The sequence below is a fragment of the Schistocerca gregaria genome, chromosome 9, assembly GCF_023897955.1.
Source record: "Schistocerca gregaria isolate iqSchGreg1 chromosome 9, iqSchGreg1.2, whole genome shotgun sequence".
NCBI classification, from domain to species: domain Eukaryota; kingdom Metazoa; phylum Arthropoda; class Insecta; order Orthoptera; family Acrididae; genus Schistocerca; species Schistocerca gregaria.
Genome location: NC_064928.1, coordinates 201,097,547 through 201,123,263, shown reverse-complemented (window position 1 = coordinate 201,123,263; position 25,717 = coordinate 201,097,547). Strand labels below are relative to the sequence as shown.

The 25,717-nt window shown below is 39.7% G+C and overlaps 1 protein-coding gene across 3 annotated transcripts in view; it reads right to left on the bottom strand.

Moving 5' to 3' along the window:
* Positions 1–1,529: 1,529 nt before the first annotated feature.
* Positions 1,530–25,717, bottom strand: part of LOC126292054 (smad nuclear-interacting protein 1) — a 73,338-nt gene continuing 49,150 nt past the window's right edge. For all 3 annotated transcript variants that reach the window (XM_049985857.1, XM_049985856.1, XM_049985858.1), the window contains 2 exons: positions 16,898–17,246; positions 1,530–6,021 (listed from right to left, as the gene is read on the bottom strand). In XM_049985857.1, the coding sequence (XP_049841814.1) occupies positions 5,728–6,021; positions 16,898–17,246 (643 nt within the window). In that variant the 3' untranslated portion in view covers positions 1,530–5,727. The remainder of the gene's footprint in view (positions 6,022–16,897; positions 17,247–25,717) is intronic.

Genomic DNA, 25,717 nt, shown 5'->3' with positions numbered 1-25,717 from the left:
TGCAGATAATTGTAGTGCCATGTACATTTGAGAATTTTTTTTTCGTTTCTCTGTCTGATATAGTTTCACGTATCATAGGAGAGACTAACAGTTATCATAAATATAACGTGCAGAATATTGTTATTAAAGGGAATAGCTGTGTTTTTGCCTGGAGACAGACATGTGTCGATGAAACGTATTGTTTCCTGGCGGTAACCCTGTTTGTGATGCACTGACGAGTTGAACATACCACATTATAAGTCAAGAGATCCTCTTCTTCAGAGTCCAATTTTTCGTGAAATAATGTCTCAAGACAGATATTTACTGTCACTCTGTATGTTTCATTTATGTGATGATAATGTTCCTTCTCAGGGGGACAGCATGTAAAGTGTGGTTATACACTGAAACACACATAATTTTAGATTTGTGACGTGCACCTATAATAACAGTACTACTGGTTCTGGTTTTGTGACAAGTGTAACAATGTCAATCACAAGTGTGATGACAGTGGACATCATTCAAATATGACATGTGCAGAGTCTATTATGGCATAAAGTGCCACACAGTAAGTTTTTATTAATCATAGCACAGTTTACCATCTGATTTGTTACCATGTTTAGCTTCTAACGCAGACTTGTTAACTTATAGGAAGAGACACTGTAAGAATACTATCACACATTTTCTGTGCATTTTTGACAAAAGTTACAATTTTAACAAAAGTAAGTTAACAGTCCTGCACTATTGAAACCTTTCTGTCAACAGCTGCAGGAAAATTCCCCATTCTGTTTAAGGGTATAAGGAATTGGATTTTTGGTGAAATAAATCGATTCCTCTTTATACGACATATCATACACGTCTCTATTACAATTACAACTATTTTATTTTTATAGATTTGTGAGATCAGGTATTGCGCTTTTGTGATACACTTCTGTCATGGGGGATGATAAACTTTCTGGCACTATTTTCATGGGACATGAATTCAAAATCCTGCCTTCCAGCAACTCTTTATACATAATTTGTCCAAAATTGTTTGTCTGGTTGCATGAAGTTACTCTTTAATTTTTCTGACTTAGGATTGCTCGTAAACAGTGTGCTATTAAGAAAGTAGTTGTGCCTTTTTTTGGTTTTGTTTTTTTCCCCGTCTATAGTGCTTGATTTTCCGCACTGAAAATGCTTAGAGAAAGGACAAAAGTGTTTAAAAAGTGTGTGAAATGGAAAAAGAAAATAAACATTGATTCACTAGCAAATGAAGCATTCCTTCATCATCGTTGTTGGAAAACATGAGTCCACTTACTTCTGATTTGCAGAACGAACTTACTCCAAATGAAAACAGTACTTCACAAAGATTTGGAAGAGAAATATAATTTATTTGATAAAAGGAATAAAGTTTTTGAACTCACTGGCATAAGTAAATTGCGCAAAGCTCTTAAGAAAAAATGTGTGCTGCAAAAAACGTCAAAGAAACATCTCTCTAAAAGTAGACACTCATGTTTGTCTAGCTGCCCTGTTTAATTTACTATGGATTGTTTGTAAACACAGCTGTTAAGTTACCAAGCTCTGTTTCTGTAACTGCAAATAATGGATACAAGAACAATGAATTTTGTAGTTTAAATATTAGGTTAGTCTATGGGTTGTGAGTGGTTGATAAGGGTAACGCAGCAGGTAACTTGTTATGTGGTGTTCTAAATCTTCCCAGTGTACCTGCAAAGTTTGATACTTACAACTATGTACTAGGATCTGCAGTTGAAGATGTCGCACACAATTTGATTCAGGAAGTTGTGGAAGAAGCAGTAAAGGAAAGTGAAGACAACAGTGACCTCACAGTAGCTTCTGATGACACGAGACAAAAAAGGGGGTCACACCCGCAATAGTGGTGTTGCCACAGCAACTAGTGCTGAAACTATTAAGGTTATTGACGTTGCAATAATGTCCAAATACTGCAGATGCATCTATAGGCTGAAAAGTTAACATGTTGATGATTGTGTTGCTAATTAGTTTGGTAGTAGTGGTGGCATAGAGGTTGCTGGGATGAAAAGAATTTTTCAACTCTCTTCTGAGTAGTGTAATGTTCACTATGCACAGTATCTGGGATATGGTGACTCTAAAGCATTCAAAGAAGTTTTGGAAAGCAAACCATGTAGGAACAGTGTAAATATAAGCAAACTTGAATGTATAGGACATGTGCAGAAGAGAATGGGTGCCACGCTGAGAAGGTTGAAATCAGTTATGAAAGGGAAAATATTAGATGACGGGAAAACCTTGGTATGGTCTAGTAATCAGACAAAATACAGGCAGTCTTGAAAAAATGTGGAAAGCTATATGTCCTTTGAATTTCTACACCACAGACACACATGAGCATCCGCAACAAGGTTTGTGCCCCAGAGGTGAAAAGAGCTGGTGTAAATACAATAGACGACTAATACCCATCTTCAGAGATCTTGCTGACAGAAGTCTTCTGATGAAATGTCTTCATGGAAGAAGGCAGAACCCCAAGTGTTTGAACAGTGTGATATGGAATCACCTCCGAAATACAGTGTTTGTTTGGAATTAATACACTGCATTTTGAAATGCATGATGCTGCGGCAACCTTCAATCCTGGGAATATTTCTAAATGCAAGGTCCTTGGAAAGCTGGCTGTGCATGCTGGTTTCCACACAGCATATGCTATGTCGACTTTAAACTGGCACAGACAAAGGCGTGCAAACAATACAGTTAAGACATTAATGAAAAAAGCAAGGCAGGTGCAAAGAGGGGCCAAAAGAAGAGTTAAACATGATTAGGAATATTGTGAAGAAGGTATTAACAGTGGCTCAGGGATGTTTTAATGTTCTTTCTCCGTTTTCAGTAAGTTTACTTTTTACTACTTCTAGGAACATTATAATGCCCACTGCTGAACGTAGAAGTCTGAAATTTTTATGGCATAGTCACATATGTTTCTTGTACATACTGAAACAATGATTTTCAAATTATTTGATTTACAAAAGATTTAGAGGAGATAACTTAGTGAAAAGTAATGGAAAAATTTAATATCTCTTTAAGTAGTATCTATGAACAAAAACCTTTGTTTCTGTATTGTTATGACATATCAATTCACATACAGTAAAAACTCTCTCTCCAGCTCCAATAGTTTGAGAGAAAATGTTCCCTAAAGTAGCCATAAATTAACACTGCGGTGACGGGAGATTCTGCATCCCCTTAACAAATGTGAGCATAAATCTGAACTTAAGAGATACAGTGATATAATTCATTGTGCAACTGGAAACTTAATAAATCAAAGAATTTTTTTTTATCAAAAGCTATATAACAGTGTTCAAACAGACTGTATCACAACTATTTAAAGAAACTGCAGAGAGGAAAGTTACATGGCAACAAAATAGTCAAAATTAAAGTACCTATATCAATGAAATTAAACAGCAGATGCATCACCAAAATCCAGGTAAATTATATTCCCCGCAACATTATTCATCCGCCAGAGGTGATTGTTGGTACTCTGCACTGTCAGATGTATCTAGTAAACAGGTGTGATCTCAAACTGGCCAATGAGTTTACACAATTTGCAGAGTATGGTAAAGTCATCATTTTCAAAAGCATTCACACCGGGCACTCAGCAGCATATGCAATTTCCTTCTTTGAACAACCTGAAATCGGGAGCTTATTGTCTTGTGGCAAAATATTCAGCTCCAGTACACTCAAACTCAGACTCCAGTTTATTGTCAAGGAAGCATCACTCGAACGACTGCATCGTGAGGATCGCTGAAGTTGTAGAAACAGCTCAAGTGTTTGTTTCAGAGGAGCCGAGACCATCATTGTGATCATTGGTGAAGATTATTGATGTAAGCAAACTGACAATAAACATAATTTTTGAGGATGGTATACGACAAAAATCTTACAATTGAAGGGCAGACAAACGCTCCCTGAAACTGAGAAAGCAAAACCTGTCAGTCACTGTTTTTTTTTTTTTTTTTTTTTTTGTGTTTTTTTGACCAACAATGCCATGGGGCGAATCAGATTTCTTTTCTGGTGTGAACGTATCTTATGGACAGAAAAAATAATTCCTGTCAGTTCTGACAAGTTCACAAGCTCACCACTGTGTCCTGTGAGGTCATGTCATGTCTCCATATTTTTGATGAACTCCACATGTTTTTCAGCAAGACAGTGCATAAGTTATCTGGCACAATACTGTATTTTACACAATTTTGATTTGATTTTTCCTAAGTAATTTTAGCGTGCCAACACTCCTAATTTAGATCTCATGGACTACGGCACACAGACAGTAGTTGAAAGGGTTTCCAACAAATCTCAACATGCCAATCTGATGTCATTCATGACCACCACAGAGGTAGGCAGCACTTGCCAATATAGACTATGATACATAATTTTGTGCACACATGCACTTCAAACAGATATTGGAGGTCATTGTTTATGCTAAAAGAGGTTGGGTTGAAATACTGTGTTCTACACATGTAAAGAATTTTTCATAATATTAAATATTTCACAAACAAAATTTTATCTAAAGAAACTAATAAATTGTTCTGAGTTTGGTGATGCACCCTGCCTGTACCACCTTATATAACATCCTCAAAATGTCTTTCATCTAGCAATACCTTCTAGGTGTTCTGCTAACAGAAATATAATTTACACAATGAAAGCAAAACTTACATATTCCAGTGAACATGTTGGGGAAAATGGGAATTCAATGTATGTGATTGTCATGATGCAGTGGTCAAAAAGTTTTATTAGTCAGAGTGTCTTCACAAGCAGCTGAAAATTGTAATTAGACTTAATCTCCCCCCCCCCCCCCCCCCCCCCCTCACTCACACACACACACACACACACACACAGGTTTTACCGGCTATTACATAAACAATACAAATGGGTACCCATGAATAACTATGTCTATAGTAAAAATGCAAATGCTGTTCTACAACTGAAACAACAAAACAAAAAATATACTGAAGCACTGTCTGCTCCCTTTAAAAATGTGTGATTGAATTCGTATCAATTAACTTCACCTCTGTATTGTAATTAAAATTCAGTTGTACGTAACTGCAAGTGCCAAATGGCAAGAAAGGATTAAACTGAAAGAATCTTTACTTTACCCAAGTTCAACCCATACCCTGTTTTTTATAACTATATCACAGTCATTTGTGTCTTAAATGCAAAAGTGCCACAGATAACATACTACACACTTCTCAGGGACCACGTCACTGCACAACATACAATGGACTAAGTCTAGTGAGTTATCACTACCATAACCAACTTCCCTTGTGGTGAAGTTAGTCCTCCTCTCTGCTCTTTTTGAAGTATTGAGTTAAATAATATGGCACCAACGCATATTCTACTATGAACATTTCCTCCACTATCAGACAACAGCATTATTATTAACTTTATAGATGAAACAGGTACTTTTACTGCTATTAGAATTGTTACAACAACAACAACAGCCACCAATGTAAGTAGCATGGTGAAAAGAAAGACAAAGTGCCATTGTTGAGGTTTAATGACCGATTCTGATGAATCACAACCAACGTGATACAAAATGAGGCAGTCTAGCGCTGTCATTAATCAGTGGAAATTTTTGCCTAGTGGGCACAATATGACAAAGTGGTCTAGATGAATGGAGCCCATTCAACAATATCAACAAATGAATCACTTTTTTTTCACCCATTCAAGTAAACGTTAACTAACCAGTTCAGTAAAACAGGCAACTACCTTCCTTCAAAGTATGTCCCGGACAGCCATTTGTGACTACCCATTCTGATCGTCGTCTTCTTCGTCGCCTTTGCTGTGTTCGTGTAACAAAACATAATCTCTTGAGCTGTATCCAAATTTAATAACATCTCGCTCCATCAGTTCCACGTACTTCCGTGCCTCAATACGCTTATTGTTCACGTACGTGCCGTTAGCAGAGTCCAAGTCGATGATGTACGGTCGCACTCTCTTGCCTTTTGTTCCATCTTCTCGAGTGAAAGGCACAAGTCTGTACTGCAGGGCTGCGTGCTGCTTCGAACACGATGGGTGGTCCACAGGGATATCAGCCACCTGCAAAAATTTTAAATACTAGCTTATAACAGGGATTCTGTATGTAGTAGCCTGGCAGAAGTGTTATTCATTTCATCATTGATGGTTACAATGTCCGTGTTTCTACAGTGTCTATCTTCTCATGTGTCCGTTGTCTGTTCCTTCACGCATGCATGCATGCATGCATATCAGGGACATGTGATGTGCAGACATGGACACTGCAGACACAGAAACTGTATAACCGCAGGTGTTGTAACCATCAGTGATGTATCCTTGCCTATATGAGATAAAACGATGATAAATATCTGTCTCTCCCTGTGTCAAAATCACAACGCGTGCAAGCATAAGGGTTGTGGACTCCATGTGGAAGTTTGGGTCAGTCCTGAAGGCATGCTCAAACAGCTCAAGTGATTAAGGGACTGCTAATGGTAAGTGGGAAATCCAGATTCACATCCCAGCCCGGCACATATTTTCAACTTTCACAAACAGCTGACACCAATCCAGATTCACAAAATGCACATCAATTTTGTAATATTAGTTATTTTTGGATATGTGGCACCTGGGAACATTAAAGCCATCAGGCCTATTACTAGATATCCTTAGATATTTGAAATTATGATATTCATACTACACGAGAAGTAAATAGTGACAATTTGACTGAATGGCTGATGATAACACCAACAGCTCTCATAATGAATATCTATAATTTATGAAATGCCAGTCTTTGTGATATAATGTTAAGCTATTTCCTCATTACATTCTTATCAAATTGTAACACATCCTTTCCTAGCCATCCAGGTGTTCTTTAGCAATTTTGATACTGTAGTCACCCAAGCTGATTTCTAGTTGCAGAGGGAAGTGAGTTTATGTTTGGCCAGAGGAAGATGGGTTGGATTTTCCCTAAAAGGATGCCAGTTGGAGCCGAGTAGACTGGCTCAGAGGGAGAGAAATACTGCAGGAATGATTCTTAAACTCCTGCCACGAGACATCACTTTACAGAAGTGCAGTTAAGCAGAGCCAGGGGATGGCTAATACAATGCTTACATTCTCCTCCAGATTTCTGAATGGCTCAAAGGTCTCTATTTTAAACAATTTTGTGGGCTGGTTGGGTGCCCACGAAATTGAGTAGTCAGACTGAGCCCTCATCGAATTAAGGTGGCAAGCTGCCCCCATTTTTCTTTTTTCTTTTTCCGAATACTAATTTTGAAAGTCTGGAATTAGTGGCTTCATGGCATCATAGATTACATTTCTGGAACGGAATTCTATGAAGCATTCGAAAGTGCGTTCCGCTACAGGGGCATCGAATTCTACGCGTGCACTTTTTTCTTGTTGTCTGTCAGTGCCATGGATTAATGAGTGTCCACTTGTTCTGTGAAAGAAGGGTTCAGAGTGGTGTGTGGAAACATCAGCCAGCTGGAGATGTGATTTGAACAGAAGTGAGGGACTTGGATAGAGTTAATTAATAACAATAAATTTCTTTTTTTTCTGTGCAAATTTGTGGATGTGCATGTTTCAGTGATTGCATGACAGTTTCCCTACCTACCTCATGTAATTCATTGTGAAATAAGGATCAATAAGTATTGAACAAAGATGAATAGGAATGTATTTATTAAATGACTAAAAAGAACAACATGAGATGTCTTAAAATTAACAGATATTGAGGAAAGACACTCTATGTGGTGGCACAAGATAAAGGTGGCGCACGGTAGAAACAGTGGACAACAAACAAAGTCACTACCTTGTCCCCAAGTATCACCAGCATAATACCAAATTTTATCGAAGCGAGAGGCTTAGAATTAATCATCTCTTGTGGAAAAAATTGTCTGGACAAGATCTGGACTAAACGTATGTGTTTAACACACGAGTTTGCCGGCAGTGTCCAGTGGACCTTACGCACTCTCACGTGGGCATTAACATTTGCCAGTTGGAATGCCTTGGAGCATGAAACACCGATTTACATGTTGGGCTGTGTAGCATGAGTAAAGACAGTGAAACGGTGGCGAGTCATAAAACTTCATGAAAGGCATTTCGGTATGAAATCGATGCTGATGCTGCGAGGAGAAGACGAAGACCGAGAGCAACGCTAGGTCAGCGGAAATCTCACTAGGAACTGAGATATTTTCTTGTACCAGTAGCTAATGACTATAGTAGCCAGCTATCCAGTTGCACCGCAGAATTGACAGCTTAGGTTTGGAGTAAGTGCATGAAGGAACAAACTCGCTGCCGTAACAGACAGCTATAGCGAGCTACAAACATACGGTACTATAAAGATGATGACGATTTGAGTTGAGGGGGTGTTAGACATCATAGTCATCAGAGGCCTGACGAGAAGTCAGCATGCAAATCTCATTGGTGGGGATGAAGACTGTCCCCACATGCAGAGCAGTTTATAATGTCAAAATCTGCTGCCCTTCCCCACCAATTTAGGGATGAGGCCTGACAGTGCACAAAATTCCACCAGCCTTGTAACACTAGAATCGGTGTCTGTGAGGATGGTGGGCACATATCCAGTGAGATTAAGGGCTGCCCTGATATCAGTATACAGGACACACAAAGGCAAAATATGCTGAACCGAAAGTGGCACGTCAGAAACTTCACAGAGTGGGGGATCCTCGCACTGGAGGAGAAAACCATGTGTTTAAGGGCTATGCCTGAAGCACAGTCTGGTACGCAGAACCTTCTCCCAGCGGTGATGCTGACATGAAGTCTGCCAAGCCTTTGTGGTTGATTCGAGCGACCGCAGTTTATTGTCTTTCATATGCAATCATTCAGCCTCCAATGCATCTGTCAGAAAATGAGATGATGGCGTGCAACGGGATGGGGCAGTGATGGAAAAAACCATCCCAACATGCTTCCTTGGCGACTGTCAGCCATGTCGTTGCTCTGTATCCCAATGTGGCCAGGTATCCAGCAAAACATCAACTCCTTACCACAGTGTTGGAACCACTGTACGGAGTCATGGTTGCACTGAATCAGTGGGTCTACTGGATACATTTGGCGCTTGCAGGGCACTAAGAAAGTCAGAACAGACAAGAAACCTTGTACAGTGATGTCTGTGAACCTTCCACAGTGGCAACAGAATGCCATACAATTCATCATCATAATTTGTAAATTCTTCTGGAAGATGCACTTTAAAAAATCTATCAAGATAAACAGCAGAACAACCAAGAGCACTCTCTTGCTGGGAGCCAGCTATATAAACAACGATAAAACTGTGGTATGTACTTAAAATGGACAACATAGGTGTAAAAACAAAATCTGGAGTACAAGTTTTACTGTACTGTACCAAGCTTAAAATCACTCTGGGCTTCTGAAGACAACAAGGCAGCAATGTGTTCTGTCTCTGGCTGTGTATTTTGACGCCTAGTACATCCAGATCCTTGAAACAGTCCATAGCATGTATCCCAAACGGCTTGGTTGCATGGGGCTGATTCCTGAACGGCCCTTCAAAGGTGGGTTGGACCACTGAACTAAATGTCAATGACTGAGATTTTCAGTGCCTGCCAAGCCAAATGGATATGTTGCCAAATCCAGAGTGGTGGTTCACCAGCCTCTGCACACAGACTCCGAGCTGGGCCGGTCTGAAAAACACCAGTCGACATCCAAATGCGCTCATGGTGGACAACATCTAACATCTTGAGATAGGAAGGACAGGCCAATCAGTAGACCACACTTCCATAATCTAAGTGTGATCGAACAAATGCCCTATAAAACTGCAGGAGGCGGGACCTGTCAGCTCCATGATTTTCCGCTAAGACATTTCAAAATATTTAATGACTGGAAACCCTTTGTTGATAGGTCTTTCAGGTGGGGGAGCAAAGTCAATTTTGAGTCAAATAATAAACCCAAAAAATGCACAGTATCTTGAAAAGATAAAATATTGTTCACCACTGTGAGCATTAGTTGGTTAAAACTTTGACGAGCACGGTTAAAAGCGACACATGTAGTCTTCTTGGGTGAGAAACAAAAACTAATTGTCCTGGCCCAGGTTTCCAGCCTCCTAATGGTCAGCTGTAGCTGCCTCTGATCTTGTCATCGTCATAAGATCAGAGGAAGAGTAGACGACTGCAAAGTCATCCACAAACAAAGAGCATTTGACAGGGCTCATGACTGCAGAGGAAATGGCATTGGCAGCGATGGCAACTGCCGTGGGGGATCCCATTCTCCTGAACACAGAAGTCAGATTTGGCACTGCCAATGCGATATTGGAAACGCTGGTCCTCAAGAAAGGACTGGATAAGAAGTGGCAGATGTCCACGTAGTCCCCATTCATGAAGTAGGCAAAGGATGTTGTACCTCCAAGTAGTGTCATACACTTTTTCGAGGTCAAAAAGACAGACAAAATGGTTTTGGCGTAAGGATGACTTCTGTATCGCCGTCTCCAGTAGAATTAAGTTGTCAAGGGTGGAATGGTAGCACCTGAAACCACGCTGGGTGCGGCTCAGGTGACCTCGGGATTCGAGAAGCCAGATGAGGCGGCTCTTGACCATACGTTCAAGAGTCTTACCCATACAACTGGTAAGGGTGACAAGTCCGGTGACTATTAGGGGCACCACAGTCCTTGTCTAGTTTCCAGAATTGAATTAATATTATCTCCTTCCAAGTCGTGGGGTACTGTCCATCAAACTAGATCTGACGAACAGGAGAGGACCTGTCCTTTCACTTCAGAGCACATGATGAAGCATAGCATTATGGATCTCATCAGATCCTGGAGCAGTGTGTCTGGCTGCAGACAAAGCTAATTCCATTCCCCGCACGGAGAACGGAAGGTTGTAGACTTCGTCATTATTCTCCAGGAAGCCCTCTTTTGTTGTTTTTATCACTTGTCTCGCATGTGCTCCTGCAGATCTGGAGGCATGAAGAATGTCTGTAGTTGGACAGTGTTTGAAGTTCTGCAGACCTGTCAGTCTGGCACTGATTGCCAATCGACAGTCGTCATTCCACCAAGGTATAGGCTGTCGTCTCAGGTGGTTACTAGACCTGGGGATGGACGCTGGGGCAGCCCAACTGATCTCACAAGTGATATGGGTCACCACCCCTTATGCACAGTATTTTCGTTCAAAAATAGCCTGTCAACTCTACTGTAACAATTTTCCCTTTGTATCATCCATCTGCAAGGTCTCCTGTTGGCCACCATCCTAGTCGGCATACAGATCGACACTGGGAAGCGGTCACTAGACTGTAAATCTGAAGCTACTTCTCACTGAAATGAGTCTGCAATAGCTGGGGGGGGGGGGGGGGGGGGGGGGGGGGGGGGGGGAAGAAGAAGGGCTGATGGCTGAAAAAGACACTGTAGCTGTGGAAAAGTGTATCAACTGACCCGCGTTCAGAAGGTCGATATTCTCAGAGTAGATGAGTCATTTGATCATCCGACCCCTAGAGCAACTGGTAGCTGAGCCCCACAGCACACTTTGTGCATTGAAGTTCCCCCACGAGGAGGAATGGTCATGGTAGTGCCCGGAAGAGTTCTTCCAGCGCGTCAAAGCATCAATAGGGGGAAGGTACAATGAACACAGTGTGATATTAAAGGGTACAAGAACTTTCACAGCAACTGCTTGCATGGCCGTGATAAGAGGGGCAGCCACTCCACTTTTAACCCTGTCTCCAGTAGTATCGTCCTTCCTGTATGCCTGGTAGCCCCAAAATGCAGGTGTGTCCGTGATTTTAAGATGCGTTTCTTGTACAGGTGCAGAACAGTTTTTCCTGGACCTATAGCTGCAATTCTTTCAAATGTGAGTGATATCCATTCAAATTCCACTGCAACATTGAAGTCCCTGTGGAAGCCATTGGTTAGCAATGGTTGTTCTCTTTCTCCTTCGGAGGCGGTGATTTACTGGAGAGGTCAGGAGGAACATTAGCCGGTTCCTTGGTATCCGGTTCCTCCAATTGGAAGGCCATATCCTCAAGAGCATAGTGCCCAGCAGAAAGGGAGCGAGTGTACCGATCTGAAGGTTTAACTACTGCTTTCTTGCAGTTTTAACTACTTTTCAAAGGATGTTTTTCTTTACTGACAGGTAGTTGGCTGGATTGCGGAGATGACTTAGTTGGCTTCTGATGTTTGTAGTGGTATGTGGCTTAGGTGGCAAGCCTATTGTTGATGACTCCTGAGTGACTTCAGTTTCAAGTGGAGCATTTCCCCACACAGGTACACCGACAAGTGCATGTACTCATACTTGAATCTGTGGTCTGAGTTCATGTGGAGGCATCACACTTAGTGATTCGCATCTTAAGAGCTGATGCAAAAAAAGTAGCAAAAACGAGTGGTTGCATAGCTTTGAAAGCCTTTTTAGCTTCCCCATAGGGTGTGTGTCTCTCTACTTTCAACTCCTGAATTTTGCTTCCCTCATTGTAAACCTCACACTTTCTGCTCCAGACTGGGTGATCCCCAGAGTAGTTCATATGTTTTGGAAGAAGTGTACAAAAACTGCCCGAGTCTTGAGCTGAGCCTCCACAATTACAATACGTAGCCTTCCCATTACATCCCACAGTGGTATGGCCAAATCTCTGACATTTGTAGCATCACACGGGTAACTCCACGGGATCCAACTCCATTATATTGGAGCAGTTAATCATGCCCTTACTAACGTAAAGGGTGTAATGCAATTCATCCTCGACTGGGGAGCCACCTAGGGCCTTACATCCCAGAAGCTTAGATATTTGGTTTGAATCTGCTGATTCAACTAAAAGTGTTCCTTTACGAAGTCAAATGACACTTTTTACAGACCCAGCAATATCTTACAATGCCTTGTGAATATAGAAAGGGGAGATTTTCACAAAGGTTCCCCCTGCTTGCTTGATTACAATGAAAGTGTTATGGCACAATAATGCCCTGTTACTATGTTTCTGAGACTTCTTTTCGGGAGGACTGACCAACCGAGCTCTCTTCGAGGAGTGGGTGTAGGTACCAGCTGACGGTACACTTGTACCGTCAGTGGCAATAGTAGTAGTAGTAGTAGTAGTAGTTTGATTAGACTGTTCCATATGGATCCCATGATACATTAGGGAAACAACCATCAACCCAGGCAGAGCACTGCATGCCTTAGCAAGCCTTATACAACCAGAGGGCGGCAGGTGCCCGAGAGGTTGCCTGCTGGAGACTGCTTTACTTCAAGAGCCATTCACCTCATCAGCACGTAGCACATGTTGAGGTGGTTTTTTTTTTTTTTTTTTTTTTGAGAGGTTTGTACCTTCATTGCGGTCCATGCGGTGAAGCAAAGGCCTACATTCTCCAAAACAAACACTACACCGCTGCGCTGCACGGTGGTCACTGAAGCATACCCAGAGCTTATGGTGGCAGTGGGCTGGCGGCACTTATTAGTGTCCAGCTCAGGAACCCCGGGGTCACCTAGACCATACTCAGCAAATGAATGCAGAGCCACTGAGGGACGGAACTATTGAGACATGTGGCGAAAGGCTGTCACATGAGCTTTTGTTGAATTGTTACTTGTTTCGTTGCTACAGTAATTATTAAGGGCACTTACTAATAGCCAGTTGAGAGAGGTGTATTGAATTGTTAGTGGTGATCATTTCCAGTCCAATGGTTGGATCTCTGAAACTATCAAGAAAGCAGTTAGATAGCTACAGGGGTTTTAATTACAACAGTTGAGTTGCAAAGTTTAACCCTGTCTCACAGATCAACGAGAGACTGGCTATCCTTCCTTTTACTGATGTCTAATGTAATAGGTTGGTGTATAAGTTTATAGCATTTTTCTTTTGCATGGGTTCATTTATCAATTGTAATTTTCTATTTGTAGTTCACTGTTGCTATTTGAGTTTACATATTATCATTTTGTGTTCTGGAGATACTGAGTGGAACTTTGGGCACTATAAAATGGGGTTCCAAGTAGAGAATCTGAACATTTCTGACATATTCTTCTGTCAGAGTTCAATAGCGTGGCGACATCAGCAAAGGCAGCCAGAAGCATTTGTGCTGTGTATAGGGCTAATGCAATTGGAAAGAGCATGACAAGGAAATGGTTTTCTCGTTTTGAGGAGGATCATTTTGATACAAGTGTTTCTCGATGTTCAGGAAGACCTTCAGGGTTTGATGAAGATCATTTAAACACACTGATGCACATCAGTGTATTTGAGAATTGGTAAATGTGACGAATTTTAATCATTCCACCAATGTATGACATTTGCATGCAATGGGAAAGGTTTGAAAATCTAGTAAATGGATACCGCGGGCTCTAAGCCACAATCACAAAAATCAGTAGGTGCCTCTATGTGCATTTCTGTTCGCTCGTCATAAATTGGTTCGTGAAAAACATAAACTGTTCTTACCCTGAATGATTACTGCTGATGAGAAATGGTGTCTTTATGCTAATACAAGCAAAAGAAAAGAATGGTTGTGCCCAAACAAAGCAGCAACTCCCTGTACAAAGGCCAGCACACATCCCCAAAAGATAATGTTGTGCAACTGGTGGAGATAGTGTGGTGTACTATGAACTCCTACCCTGAGTTTTAACCATCACTGCTGACATTTATTGTCAACATCTGAGATGTCTTGCAGATGCAGTCAATGAACAATGACCAGGAAGACCATAAAGTGATGCTACTCCACCATAACGCACACCCACTGTCTGCTCGATTGACAAAAGATACTATACAGGAGTTGGGCTGGAAAGACATTCTGCACCCACCTTACTCCCCAGATCTTGCGGCCTCACATTTTCACCTTTTCTGCTCTCTATAAAACAACCTTCAACCTTCAAGAAACTTCTTTTCCGGATGAAAATGCACTCTGAATATAGCTCGACGAGTTCTTCACCTCAAAACCACAATTCCTACCCTCACAGAACTGAAAAGTTACTGCAGCATTGTTGGACTGTTGTAAATAGTGAAGGAGATTATATTGATGATATAACTCTCAGTTATGTGCACCTGTTGTATTTATTAAACTAATGGAAAAATGCAATGAACTTATGCACTAACCCAATAACAGTGAAACAATTAATCCGGGCCCACCATCAAACATTTTCAATCAAATTAGGAGAGCAGTGCTCTGCATTGCCAAGACTGCAGATGCGAGAAGACTTATCGTAAAGTCGTGGATGTTCCATGAAACAAATTAAAGCAATGTTTAAAAACATAATGATATGTATCACAACAGTACTGAAGCAATCAGATGTGGAGAAGCAGCTGAGTGGTCAGAGGAAGTGTGAGAAACAGAAAGATAAGGCTAGTAGATGAGATGGAGGGAAGAAAACAGTAATGGATAGATATGAGAACAGCATTTCAGTGTTAGCAGTTTAACAAATATAGTGTCAGACAGAAGGAAAATTGCTGGTATACATCAAAAGGGAAATAATGCTGATGGTAAGAGAGAAAGCTTTCGTCTCCTCTTGACTGCACGGACTTTCTAACTAAAATGCAGGTTACTAGGTCCCTTGTGCCACACTTTTACACCTGAAAGGGAGAAGATGAAAAATTTAGTGTTATGCAAAGGTGCAGCCAAGATGCTGGATATATCCGATCTGGTATTGCAGTTATGGAATGACGATAGGTATTTGATACGCGAGGAGAGGTATTGAGGACACTAGTGTTAAAACACAAAGTAACAGGATGTGAGAAAATTACGTTGCTATTCCATCACATTCCCCCTAACTGAGCACAGAAGGGACCAACAATCTGGCAAGATACACTTTCAGGGGACGTAACACAAATGGAAAACAGGCTCTTCAACAAATAAAGTAATGACTTTTTGGAAGACTATATGTTTCCAGAAGGATGATCCTCAAGTCATCTACCAACTAATTTACAAATATTATCATTGATAACATATACAGTGTATCAAAATCAAAATTCATTTGAGAAAATTGTAAAATTACTGTGAAACAGACTGGCCAGTCAGTAATTACAATCAGAAAGTTAAATTCAAAATACTGCAAATACTTGTACAGAAAGCAGTAACGACAATCAGTTCACAATTACATTAAGATTGACACTTAGGCAGGAGCACACCGAAGACACACACACTCTCATATTTCATTCAGTTCACTCAAACTCACAAACTATTCAACATTTAAAGATGAAACTGGCATCAGTGTGTTCGTGAAGAAAAATGTTCAAATATGTGTGAAGTCTTATGGGACTTAATAGCTAAGGTCGTCAGTCCCTAAGCTTACACACTACTTAACCTAAATTATCCTAAGGACAAAAACTTACACCCATGCCTGAGGGAGGACTCAAACCTCTGCCGGGACCAGCCGCAGTCCACGACTGCAGTGCCTTAGACCGCTCGGCTTTTTTTGAAAACCACTCATGTTTTCGTTTTAGGTTTTTTTCCCCCAGCAAATTTTTGAGACGATACATTGAAAGTTTATGAAACTGCATTTGCTAATGACATTACTGAGTTTTCAATATTACTCAATTTATGTGGTCACATTAGGGGAATGAAGGTTTACAAGCATTTATTCGTTTTTGTTTCATTTCATTTTTCTTAGGAAATACAGAAAACTTAATTCATAACTATTTCCGTTGTCTGCAGTGGTTAGTAAACTTCGCGATCAGATGGCATTTCAAAACATTGTCTTGGAGCTCCTCGATACAATGATAACTGTAGCATAACACTTCAGTTGATCATCAGTCACTGATATGAACTCATATTCATGTAAATAAACTTATATTCACTCAAAACTGCAATGACAACACAACATGATACAGCAGGGGTGGGCTACTGAATGGTGGCAGGGTCAGCTCTGATGTCAGCATTGCAGCTTTTTACTGCACCATCTGAGTGATTCCTGCTGTGTACTCTTCATAACCGTCAGAAAACATATCACAAACACGCATGGATATGATGGAATGATTTATAACTGCAATAATACATGAAGCTGGAATTGATATTTTTGCCTTTTGCAACTAAGAAAACGAATGGCACATCAAGTATACAAACCTTTCTATCACGGCCAATCAGGAATGCAGACTGTCTGTGAAGGTACAGTGTAGGCAATGCCTCATCGCCTTTGAATGGGTAAAATCGCCACCGACGTTTCGGCTTGCGAGCTTCTGGAGGCTCGCTGTACTTGATAACAACACCATTGTAAACATTGACATCTTCTGTCAGTTTCCCCGACAGGCCAAAGTTTGGCTTCTTCTTATCCTCAGCTGAGGAAGGGCCTCCAGAGTTGTTATTTGCAGCCTGTTTGTTGTCAGACTTGCCCCACTCGTACTCCCTCTCGTCTTCGGTAGGACGCTCACGTTTTATTCGGCGAGGACCTTCCCGTGAATCACCAACATGGTCCCTGGAAAGCAAATGACATGCTTTTACACTAATTTGACAACTGCTTTCACTAATACAACAATAAAAAGGTTGTTCTGCACTTTGCAGCGATGTCACAAAACAATGTGATGGCTATTCTGAATGTGAAGAAACAAGCTCTACATTTCAGTCTTGTCTAGTATTCAAGAATGAGATTTTCACTCTGCAGCGCAGTGTGCACCGGTATGAAACTTCCTGGCAGATTAAAACTGTGTGCCGGGCCGAGACGCGAACTCGGGACCTTTGCCTTTCACGGGCAAGTGCTCTACCAACTTCTGGAAAGTTTGGAAGGTAGGAGACGAGGTACTAGTAGCAGTAAAGCTGTGAGAACGGGGCGTGAGTAGTGCTCGGGTAGCTCAGTTGGTAGAGCACTTGCCCGCGAAAGGCAAGGTCCCGAGTTCTAGTCTCGGCCCGGCATACAGTTTTAATCTGCCAGGAAGTTTCTTGTCTTGTATTACTTACAAAGACAGTCTCAAGAATCTCTCTCACTGAGGAAAGCAATGAAGAAGCATTATCACTGCACAAATATCATTTCTTCAATGTGACTGGAAAATGAACTAGAAGGTGACTCATAACTTAACACTATCAACTACATCCCAATCATCACTGAACTGCACTATTAGATGTGTAACTCTACTTTTTCCAATGCTACTTCAAAATAATAAAAAGGCAACACTAACTGCAAGTGTGCTGAGTACCTACATCTACTGGTTTTCCATGAACACAATAATTGAACTATTTGCATCTGTTTATTTTGTTTTTGCATTCTAATATGCCTCAGATTGTTGAGAATACCTAAGCATGAAATATAAGCAGAGTGTCATTCTGTGTGTGCAAAAGCAGTAAAAATTGATTCACAGCTCAATAAAGGGATGGAACAGTAACAAGAAAGTATTAGTGTTCAACTGATAGCCATACTAATGGGCATGATTAAATCCCAAATAGGCAACCATCTGATGTAATTTAAAGACTTGGCACAGAAAGTTTATGCAGGGGGAGGTTTTACAACACTGTCTTTCTTTAATGCGTTTCCTCACATCTCAGGAAGTTCTTTTTGGAAAAAAAATATGCTATTTTTTATTTGACAAAAATGTGTACCATTACTGGTAAAACATAAATATACAGCCAACAGGTAACCAAAATAGCTTCACTTCAAAATGTGTGCAAGTATTACCTATAATCCCTGTCTTTTATGTAATTGCTCTTTATTTTAACTTCTCGCAAAAATCTTCCCAATTGAATCTTTAAATAGAAACAACGGATACTGCCTCAGTCTGTCTCTCTGTAGCATTCACCGAGTATGTTCATTTACAAGGTGCTGCCCGAAATGTCTGAGAATATCCTGCAAGAATTACAAAACTTACAACTTAATTTCCAACATTCACTGTCAAGGTAGTCTCCATGCACTTGTACAATGTTTGTCCAAAACATTCCTGAACTTGGTCCACAAAATTTTTCTATGCTTACCATTTAGTTATTGTGCATTGTCTCCTCCAAAATACTCTCCTCCCAATTGATATACTGCTCCCAAAGCCGCTTCCACATCCAGAAGCTGTCTTGGCACGCCTCTAGCGGGATCTCGTGAAGCACCATCTGCGAATTTTCTTTAATCTCGTTTATCGTTGCAAACCTTCGTCTTTCAGCAAGAATTTTAAACTGGGGTGAGGGGTGGGGGTGAAGCCTGCAGGGGCCATGTCTGGAGAGGATGGAGAATGAGGCAGTACAATTATTTCATTTTTTATGCAATTGTCACGCACCAACAGGGCTGCGTTATCATGATGCAAGAGCCATGAATTGTCTCGCACGTTTCAGAGCATTTCCTTCTCACATTTTCTTGCAGGTGTCGTAACATACCAGATAGTATCATCGATTAACAGTTTGTCCCTGTGGTAGGAACTCATGATTAACTAACCCTCCAAAGTCAAAGAAAACTATCAGCATGGCTTTGACATTTGACCTGACCTGAAGAGCTATTTTTGGCCTAGGAAAAGCTTTCCTGACCCATTATGAAGACAAACTTTGTCTCAACATGAAAAACCATAGAACCACGTCTCATCACCAGTTATGATTCTCTCAAGGAACATCTCGTTCTCATTTGTATGACCCAAAACCTCTTCACAGACTGTGAGGCGAAGGTCTCTGTCTTGACTCATGAGCCATGGGACAAACTTGGTGGCAACATTATGCCTTCCATGATGCTCTGTCAGGATTTCATGGCATGATATTACTGAATTGTTAAATTCTTCGGCAATCTCTCAGACAGTTAATTATGTGGACAGACATCAAAGGGCATCCTGAAGGAGGGTCATCTTCAACTTCCGTCTGGATATTTTTAAACTTTGTGAACCATTCATAATACCAAGTACAGCTTAAACACTCATCACCATAGCCTTCCTGCATCATTTGGTGTATGTCTCAAGATTTTCTTGAGTTTCATGCAAAATTTAATGCAGATGACTTGCTCCTCTAACTCTGCCATGTGCGACATAACATTCTACTCAATACAGCACCGAAAAATAACTAACAGATATACAACAATGAAACTTCCGGCAGTTACACATTAAATACAGGTACATGCAGGGATGCCAACCACATTTCGCTCCAACACATCACTGGCACGATGTTGCAAATGATCCAGAATTTTTTGAACAGACCTTGTATGCAACATTTCTGTTGATTTTCCCCTCGTTGGGGTAGTGCTGAAATTCTGTTGGCCGATTACACTTTAATCTCTTCTATGGAGCCAAAATGCTGCCCTTTAAACCTTTATTTCATTTTCAGTAAGAGAAAGAAATAATGCAGCAACCCGTCTGTTGTCCTACCCCCAGAATGTTTGGTGTAACATCTGTAAATCTACTCAATATAGCAGAACTTTCCTGTGACTGTCTGACCAGATGGAAAAAAAAACCCTTACAGAAAACTGCATTAAAACACACATGTATTATTAATTAGAATTAATTTGATGTTGCTGTGAACTTGTCACATTTTTTGGGCTGTGGAGATGACGGTGCCTTTCACTGTGAAGATTACTGTTTTGTTGCAGGGTCAGTAATGTACACGTATCATTCACTAGCAGTTATTTACTTATTTAACCTGATCTAATTTTAGCCCCTCTTACATCAGGCCATGGTCTCACATTTGCAGTACCCTTTCTACATCGTATGTACCTAAGAAATAGCAATTTTAATATGACAAACAATATTAAAATGATTTGAGTGTCTGAAGTGGCAATGTGAGTAAATAATACTGTCTACAATATAATAAATTTATACTTACAGTATGTAAACTACTGCAATGGCTGTCACTGATAGTTATGGGGGTGGTGATAGTGGTAATTATTATTATTATTATTATTATTATTATTATTATTATTATTATTATTATTATTATTTCTTTCTTATCTCAGACGTTATGTCTGATCTAAAGTAGAAACTGACTCGGACCTTGATCAAGCGCGACTTCCTTTTAACTGTACGGTATATGTTATATTGCATTTAGGAACTTTCGGGTAATTGAACATGTATCAATAATTACGGATTTCTGTAGTTGTGTATATAAGTTTGGATGTAGCTGTATTGCATTGATGTACTGGTGGATATTGTGTGGTATGACTCCTGTAGTTGTTAGTATAATTGGTATAATGTCAACTTTATCCTGATGCCACATGTCCTTGACTTCCTCAGCCAGTCTGATGTATTTTGCAATTTTTTCTCCTGTATATTTGTTGTATTGGGTATGGATATTTCGATTAGTTTTGTTAATTTCTTCTTTTTATTGGCGAGTATGATGTCAGGTTTGTTATGTGGTGTTTTATCTGTTATAATGGTTCTGTTCCAGTATAATTTGTATTCATCATTCTCCAGTATATTTTGTGGTGCATACTTGTATGTGGGAACGTGTTGTTCTATAAATTTATATTGTAAGGCAAGCTGTTGATGTATTATTTTTGCTACATTGTCATGTCTTCTGGGGTATTCTGTATTTGCTAGTATTGTACATCCGCTTGTGATGTGATCTACTGTTTCTATTTGTTGTTTACAAAGTCTGCATTTATCTGTTGTGGTATTGGGATCTTTAATAATATGCTTGCTGTAATATCTGGTGTATATTGTTTGATCCTGTATTGCAATCATGAATCCTTCCGTCTCACTGTATATATTGCCTTTTCTTAGCCATGTGTTGGATGCGTCTTATCGAGGTGTGGCTGTGTTAGATGATACGGGTGCTTGCCATGTAGTGTTTTCTTTTTCCAATTTACTTTCTTCATATCTGTTGATGTTATGTGATCTAAAGGGTTGTAGAAGTGGTTATGAAATTGCAGTGGTGTAGCCGATGTATTTATATGAGTGATTGCTTTGTGTATTTTGCTAGTTTCTGCTCGTTCTAGAAAGAATTTTCTTAAATTGTCTACCTGTCCATAATGTAGGTTTTTTATGTCGATAAATCCCCTTCCTCCTTCCTTTCTGCTTAATGTGAATCTTTCTGTTGCTGAATGTATGTGATGTATTCTATATTTGTGGCATTGTGATCGTTTAAGTGTATTGAGTGCTTCTAGGTCTGTGTTACTCCATTTCACTACTCCAAATGAGTAGGTGATATTAGTATAGTGGAAGTATTTATAGCTTTTGTTTTGTTTCTTGCTGTCAATTTTGTTTTCAGTATTTTTGTTAGTCTTTGTCTATACTTTTCTTTTAGTTATTCTTTAATATTGTATTATCTATTCCTATTTTTTGTCTGTATCCTAGATATTTATAGGCATCTGTTTTTTTCCATTGCTTCTATGCAGTCGCTGTGGTTATCCAATACGTAATCTTCTTGTTTAGTGTGTTTTCCCTTGACTATGCTATTTTTCTTACATTTGCCTGTTCCAAAAGGCATATTTATATCATTGCTGAATACTTCTGTTATCTTTAGTAATTGGTTGAGTTGTTGATTTGTTGCTGCCAGTAGTTTTAGATCATCCATGTATAGCAAATGTGTGATTTTGTGTGGGTATGTTCCAGTAATATTGTATCCATAATTTGTATTATTTAGCATGTTGGATAGTGGGTTCAGAGAAAGACAGAACCAGAAAGGACTTAATAAGTCTCCTTGCTATATTCCACACTTAATCTGTATTGGCTGTGATGTGATATTACTTGAATTTGTTTGGATATTAAGTGTGGTTTTCCAATTTTTCATTACTATGTTTAGGAACTGTATCAATTTAGGATCTACTTTGTATATTTCCAATATTTGTAGTAAGCATGGGTGGGGTACACTATCAAAAGCTTTTCGGTAATCAATGTATGCGTAGTGTAGCGACCTTTGTTTAGTTTCAGCTTGATATGTCACCTCTCCATCTATTATCAGTTGCTCTTTACATCCTCATGCTCCTTTCCAACAGCCTTTTTGTTCTTCATTTATAATTTTGTTCTGCGTTGTATGTGTCATTAATTTCTGTGTAACGACTGAAGTTAATATTTTGTATATTGTTGGTAGGCATGTTATGGGGCGGTATTTAGCTGGGTTTGCTGTCTGCTTGATCTTTAGATTTCATTTAAGTTATTCCATGTGTTAAGTGTATCAGGGAATGTGTATGGGTCTGCAATGTAACTGTTAAATAATTTAGTTAGATGTGAATGTGTTGAGGTGAACTTCTTTAGCCAGAAATTTGCTATTTTATCTTTTCCAGGGGCTTTCCAATTGTGAGTAGAATTAATTGCTTTGGTGACTTCATGTTGCAAAATTATCACTTCAGGTATTTGTCGTATCATCTTGTATGTGTCTGTTTCTGCTTCTATCCACCGTGCATGCCTGTAATGTTATACCGGGTTTGACCATATGTTGCTCCAGAAGTGTTCCATGTCTGTTATGTTTGGTGGATTGTCTATTTTAATGTGTGTCTTACCTATTGTCTGGTAAAATTTCTTTTGGTTTGTGTTGAATGTTTGGTTTTGTTTCCTTCTATTTTCACTTTTTTAGTATCTTCTAAGTCGTTTGCCCAATGCTTGTAATTTCTGCTTCTTTCCATCTAATTGCTCTATCGCTTCTTGTTGTGAGATTTTACCGAACCTTTTTCGTTTTTTTTCTTCTGACATTTGATGTCTTGTAAATTGTGTTAGCTGTCCAATGTCTTTTCTCAGTTTTTCTATTCTGATCTGTAACCTGTGTTGCCATGCTGGTTTTGTGGGTTTCTTCTGTGTGTTGGTTGGTTCTGATCTCTGCCTAGTGTGTATATTTAGTGTAGTGAGTGCTCCTATATGAACCAGTAGTTGTAACTCTTCCATAGTTGTGTTTTCATTTATTTTGTTGTGTATGATTGTGTTGATAGTTTTTATTCTTGTTTCGACTTGTGGGTTATTTGGCGATCTATGCAAGAATGGTCTAATGTCTGTATTTGTGTCAGCTGAAATTTTTCTTCTATGTGTAACATGTGTGTCACTTCGAGTTCTATTTGTACTTGTTCTGGTGGCAGTCTTAAGATTTCGTTTTCCTCTGATTGTTTAATTGATGCGTGTTGTTCTTTGTTTGTTTGCTCTGGGATGTGTGAGTCCATTACTGTATTTTCTTCTTTTTCTGATTGCACATTATTTTGTTCCAGTATTTGTTGTTTGATGTCTTCTAATTCTGACTGGGGTATCCTGTTATTTTTTATTATTACACGGATCTGATCAGCTAGTCGCTGTTCTGTTAAAAATTTTAATTCTGGGTATCTGGTAATGAATGTTGTGTATACTTGTGATCTGTATCCAGTTGTGTTGGTTCCTAGGTTTGTTGCTTGGTAATAACAGAACATGAGGTGTCGATTAACTTCATCTGACCATCTCATCCTCTGTCTTTGTTTTCCTTCTAGGGTGGTTGCAGGAAGCATATCCTGCAAAACACCTCTATTTGGATTTAAATCATTTTCCAGTTGGCTAGCAGTGTCGTTACCATTGTGGGCGGGCATAGGGTTCAAGCATCGTCCCCGACCACGACGGCGCTTGTCCGAGGCTTCTTTAGTTGTGTCCTGAACCAACTAATCACACTAAAAGGGGGGGTTAGCCCTATTAGTGGTTTGTTCTTTTCGTCACCTTTTACGACTGGCAGAACATACCGGAGGCCTATTCTTTTCCCGGGCCTCCACGGGGATTATTATTATTATTATTATTATTATTATTATTATTATTATTAGTAGTAGTAGTAGTAGTAGTAGTAGTAGTAGTAGTATTATAGCTATTAGTGGTGTTGACATTATTATTTATATTCATAGCTGAGGAAGAACATGATGTGGAGATGCTCAGTACATTAATTGGTCCAGATACAGATGATGATCCATCCTACAAAACCGGACAACACTACAGATTCTGGTGAGAAGCCAAACAATTACTAGACACTATAGCAGGTTTCAGTAATTTTTCCCCCCTTTCTCTGAATACCTGTCATGTTATTGTTACAGACAGCAGTGTTGAGCATACAATGTCCCTTGTAAAGAACATCATAAAAACTGCTGAGGATGCAACTAGTGCACAAGTAAATCATCACAATCAGGACAGGGATACTGCAGATGCCAAAGCTGGTATTGAATAACAAAAGAAGAAAACGAAATATGGAAGCGGTGGAAGAGAAATGGAAAAGGAATCAAAGAAAAATCAATTGACAGCATGGTAGAGCATGTATTTTTATGAAGAATTGTGAAGTTCCTGCAAGAAATGTGAAGCCGAAAGATTGCTGTAGATGTCCAGAACAGTTCAACAATAAGTTTACTGAGCAAGACTGACAAAATATCCATAGAGTTTACTGGGAACTTTGATCAGTTGAGCTACAAACGCAGTACCTAAGTAAGTATGTGGAAGACAAAGAGAAAAAAGGTGCGAGGACAAAATAGGATAACTCATGAAGGAAGAGGATCAAGAAATTATATTTACTAAAGGGTTCTGATAAGATTCAAGTGTGTATGCAGTTTTTTCTCAAGACTTTTGACGTTTATGAAATCTTTGTAAGGAATGCTATTAAAAAGAGAGGTGAACATCACATAATTGAGAAAGAGTGAAGAGGGTGTCATGAACCAGATATAAAGAGAGCAGAAGAAAGTAAAGAGGCTATAAGGAAACACGTTAAAGAGTTTTCCTGCCCTTCCTTCTCATTACAAGAGGAAATAATGTACAGCAGATTATTTACCTGCCCATATGAGCATGAAGATAATGTATGAGTTGTATCAGGTACAATGCTATGAGGAAGGAAAGACAGTCAATAAATTATGATAGTATGGGGAGATAGTCACAAAGGAGTTTAATCTGAAATTCCACAGCCCACGAAAAGATGTGTGTGATAAATGTTTAAGGTTTTCACACCTGGCCGAAGAAAAGGAAGACAAAGATTTTAAAAGGGAACAGGAAGAGCATTTGAAGAAAAGGAAAGAAATGGCAAGGGATTTTAAGAACATTAAGAAAGAAAGTGCAAGAAAAGGCAAATCTTTGCTAGTTGAATCTC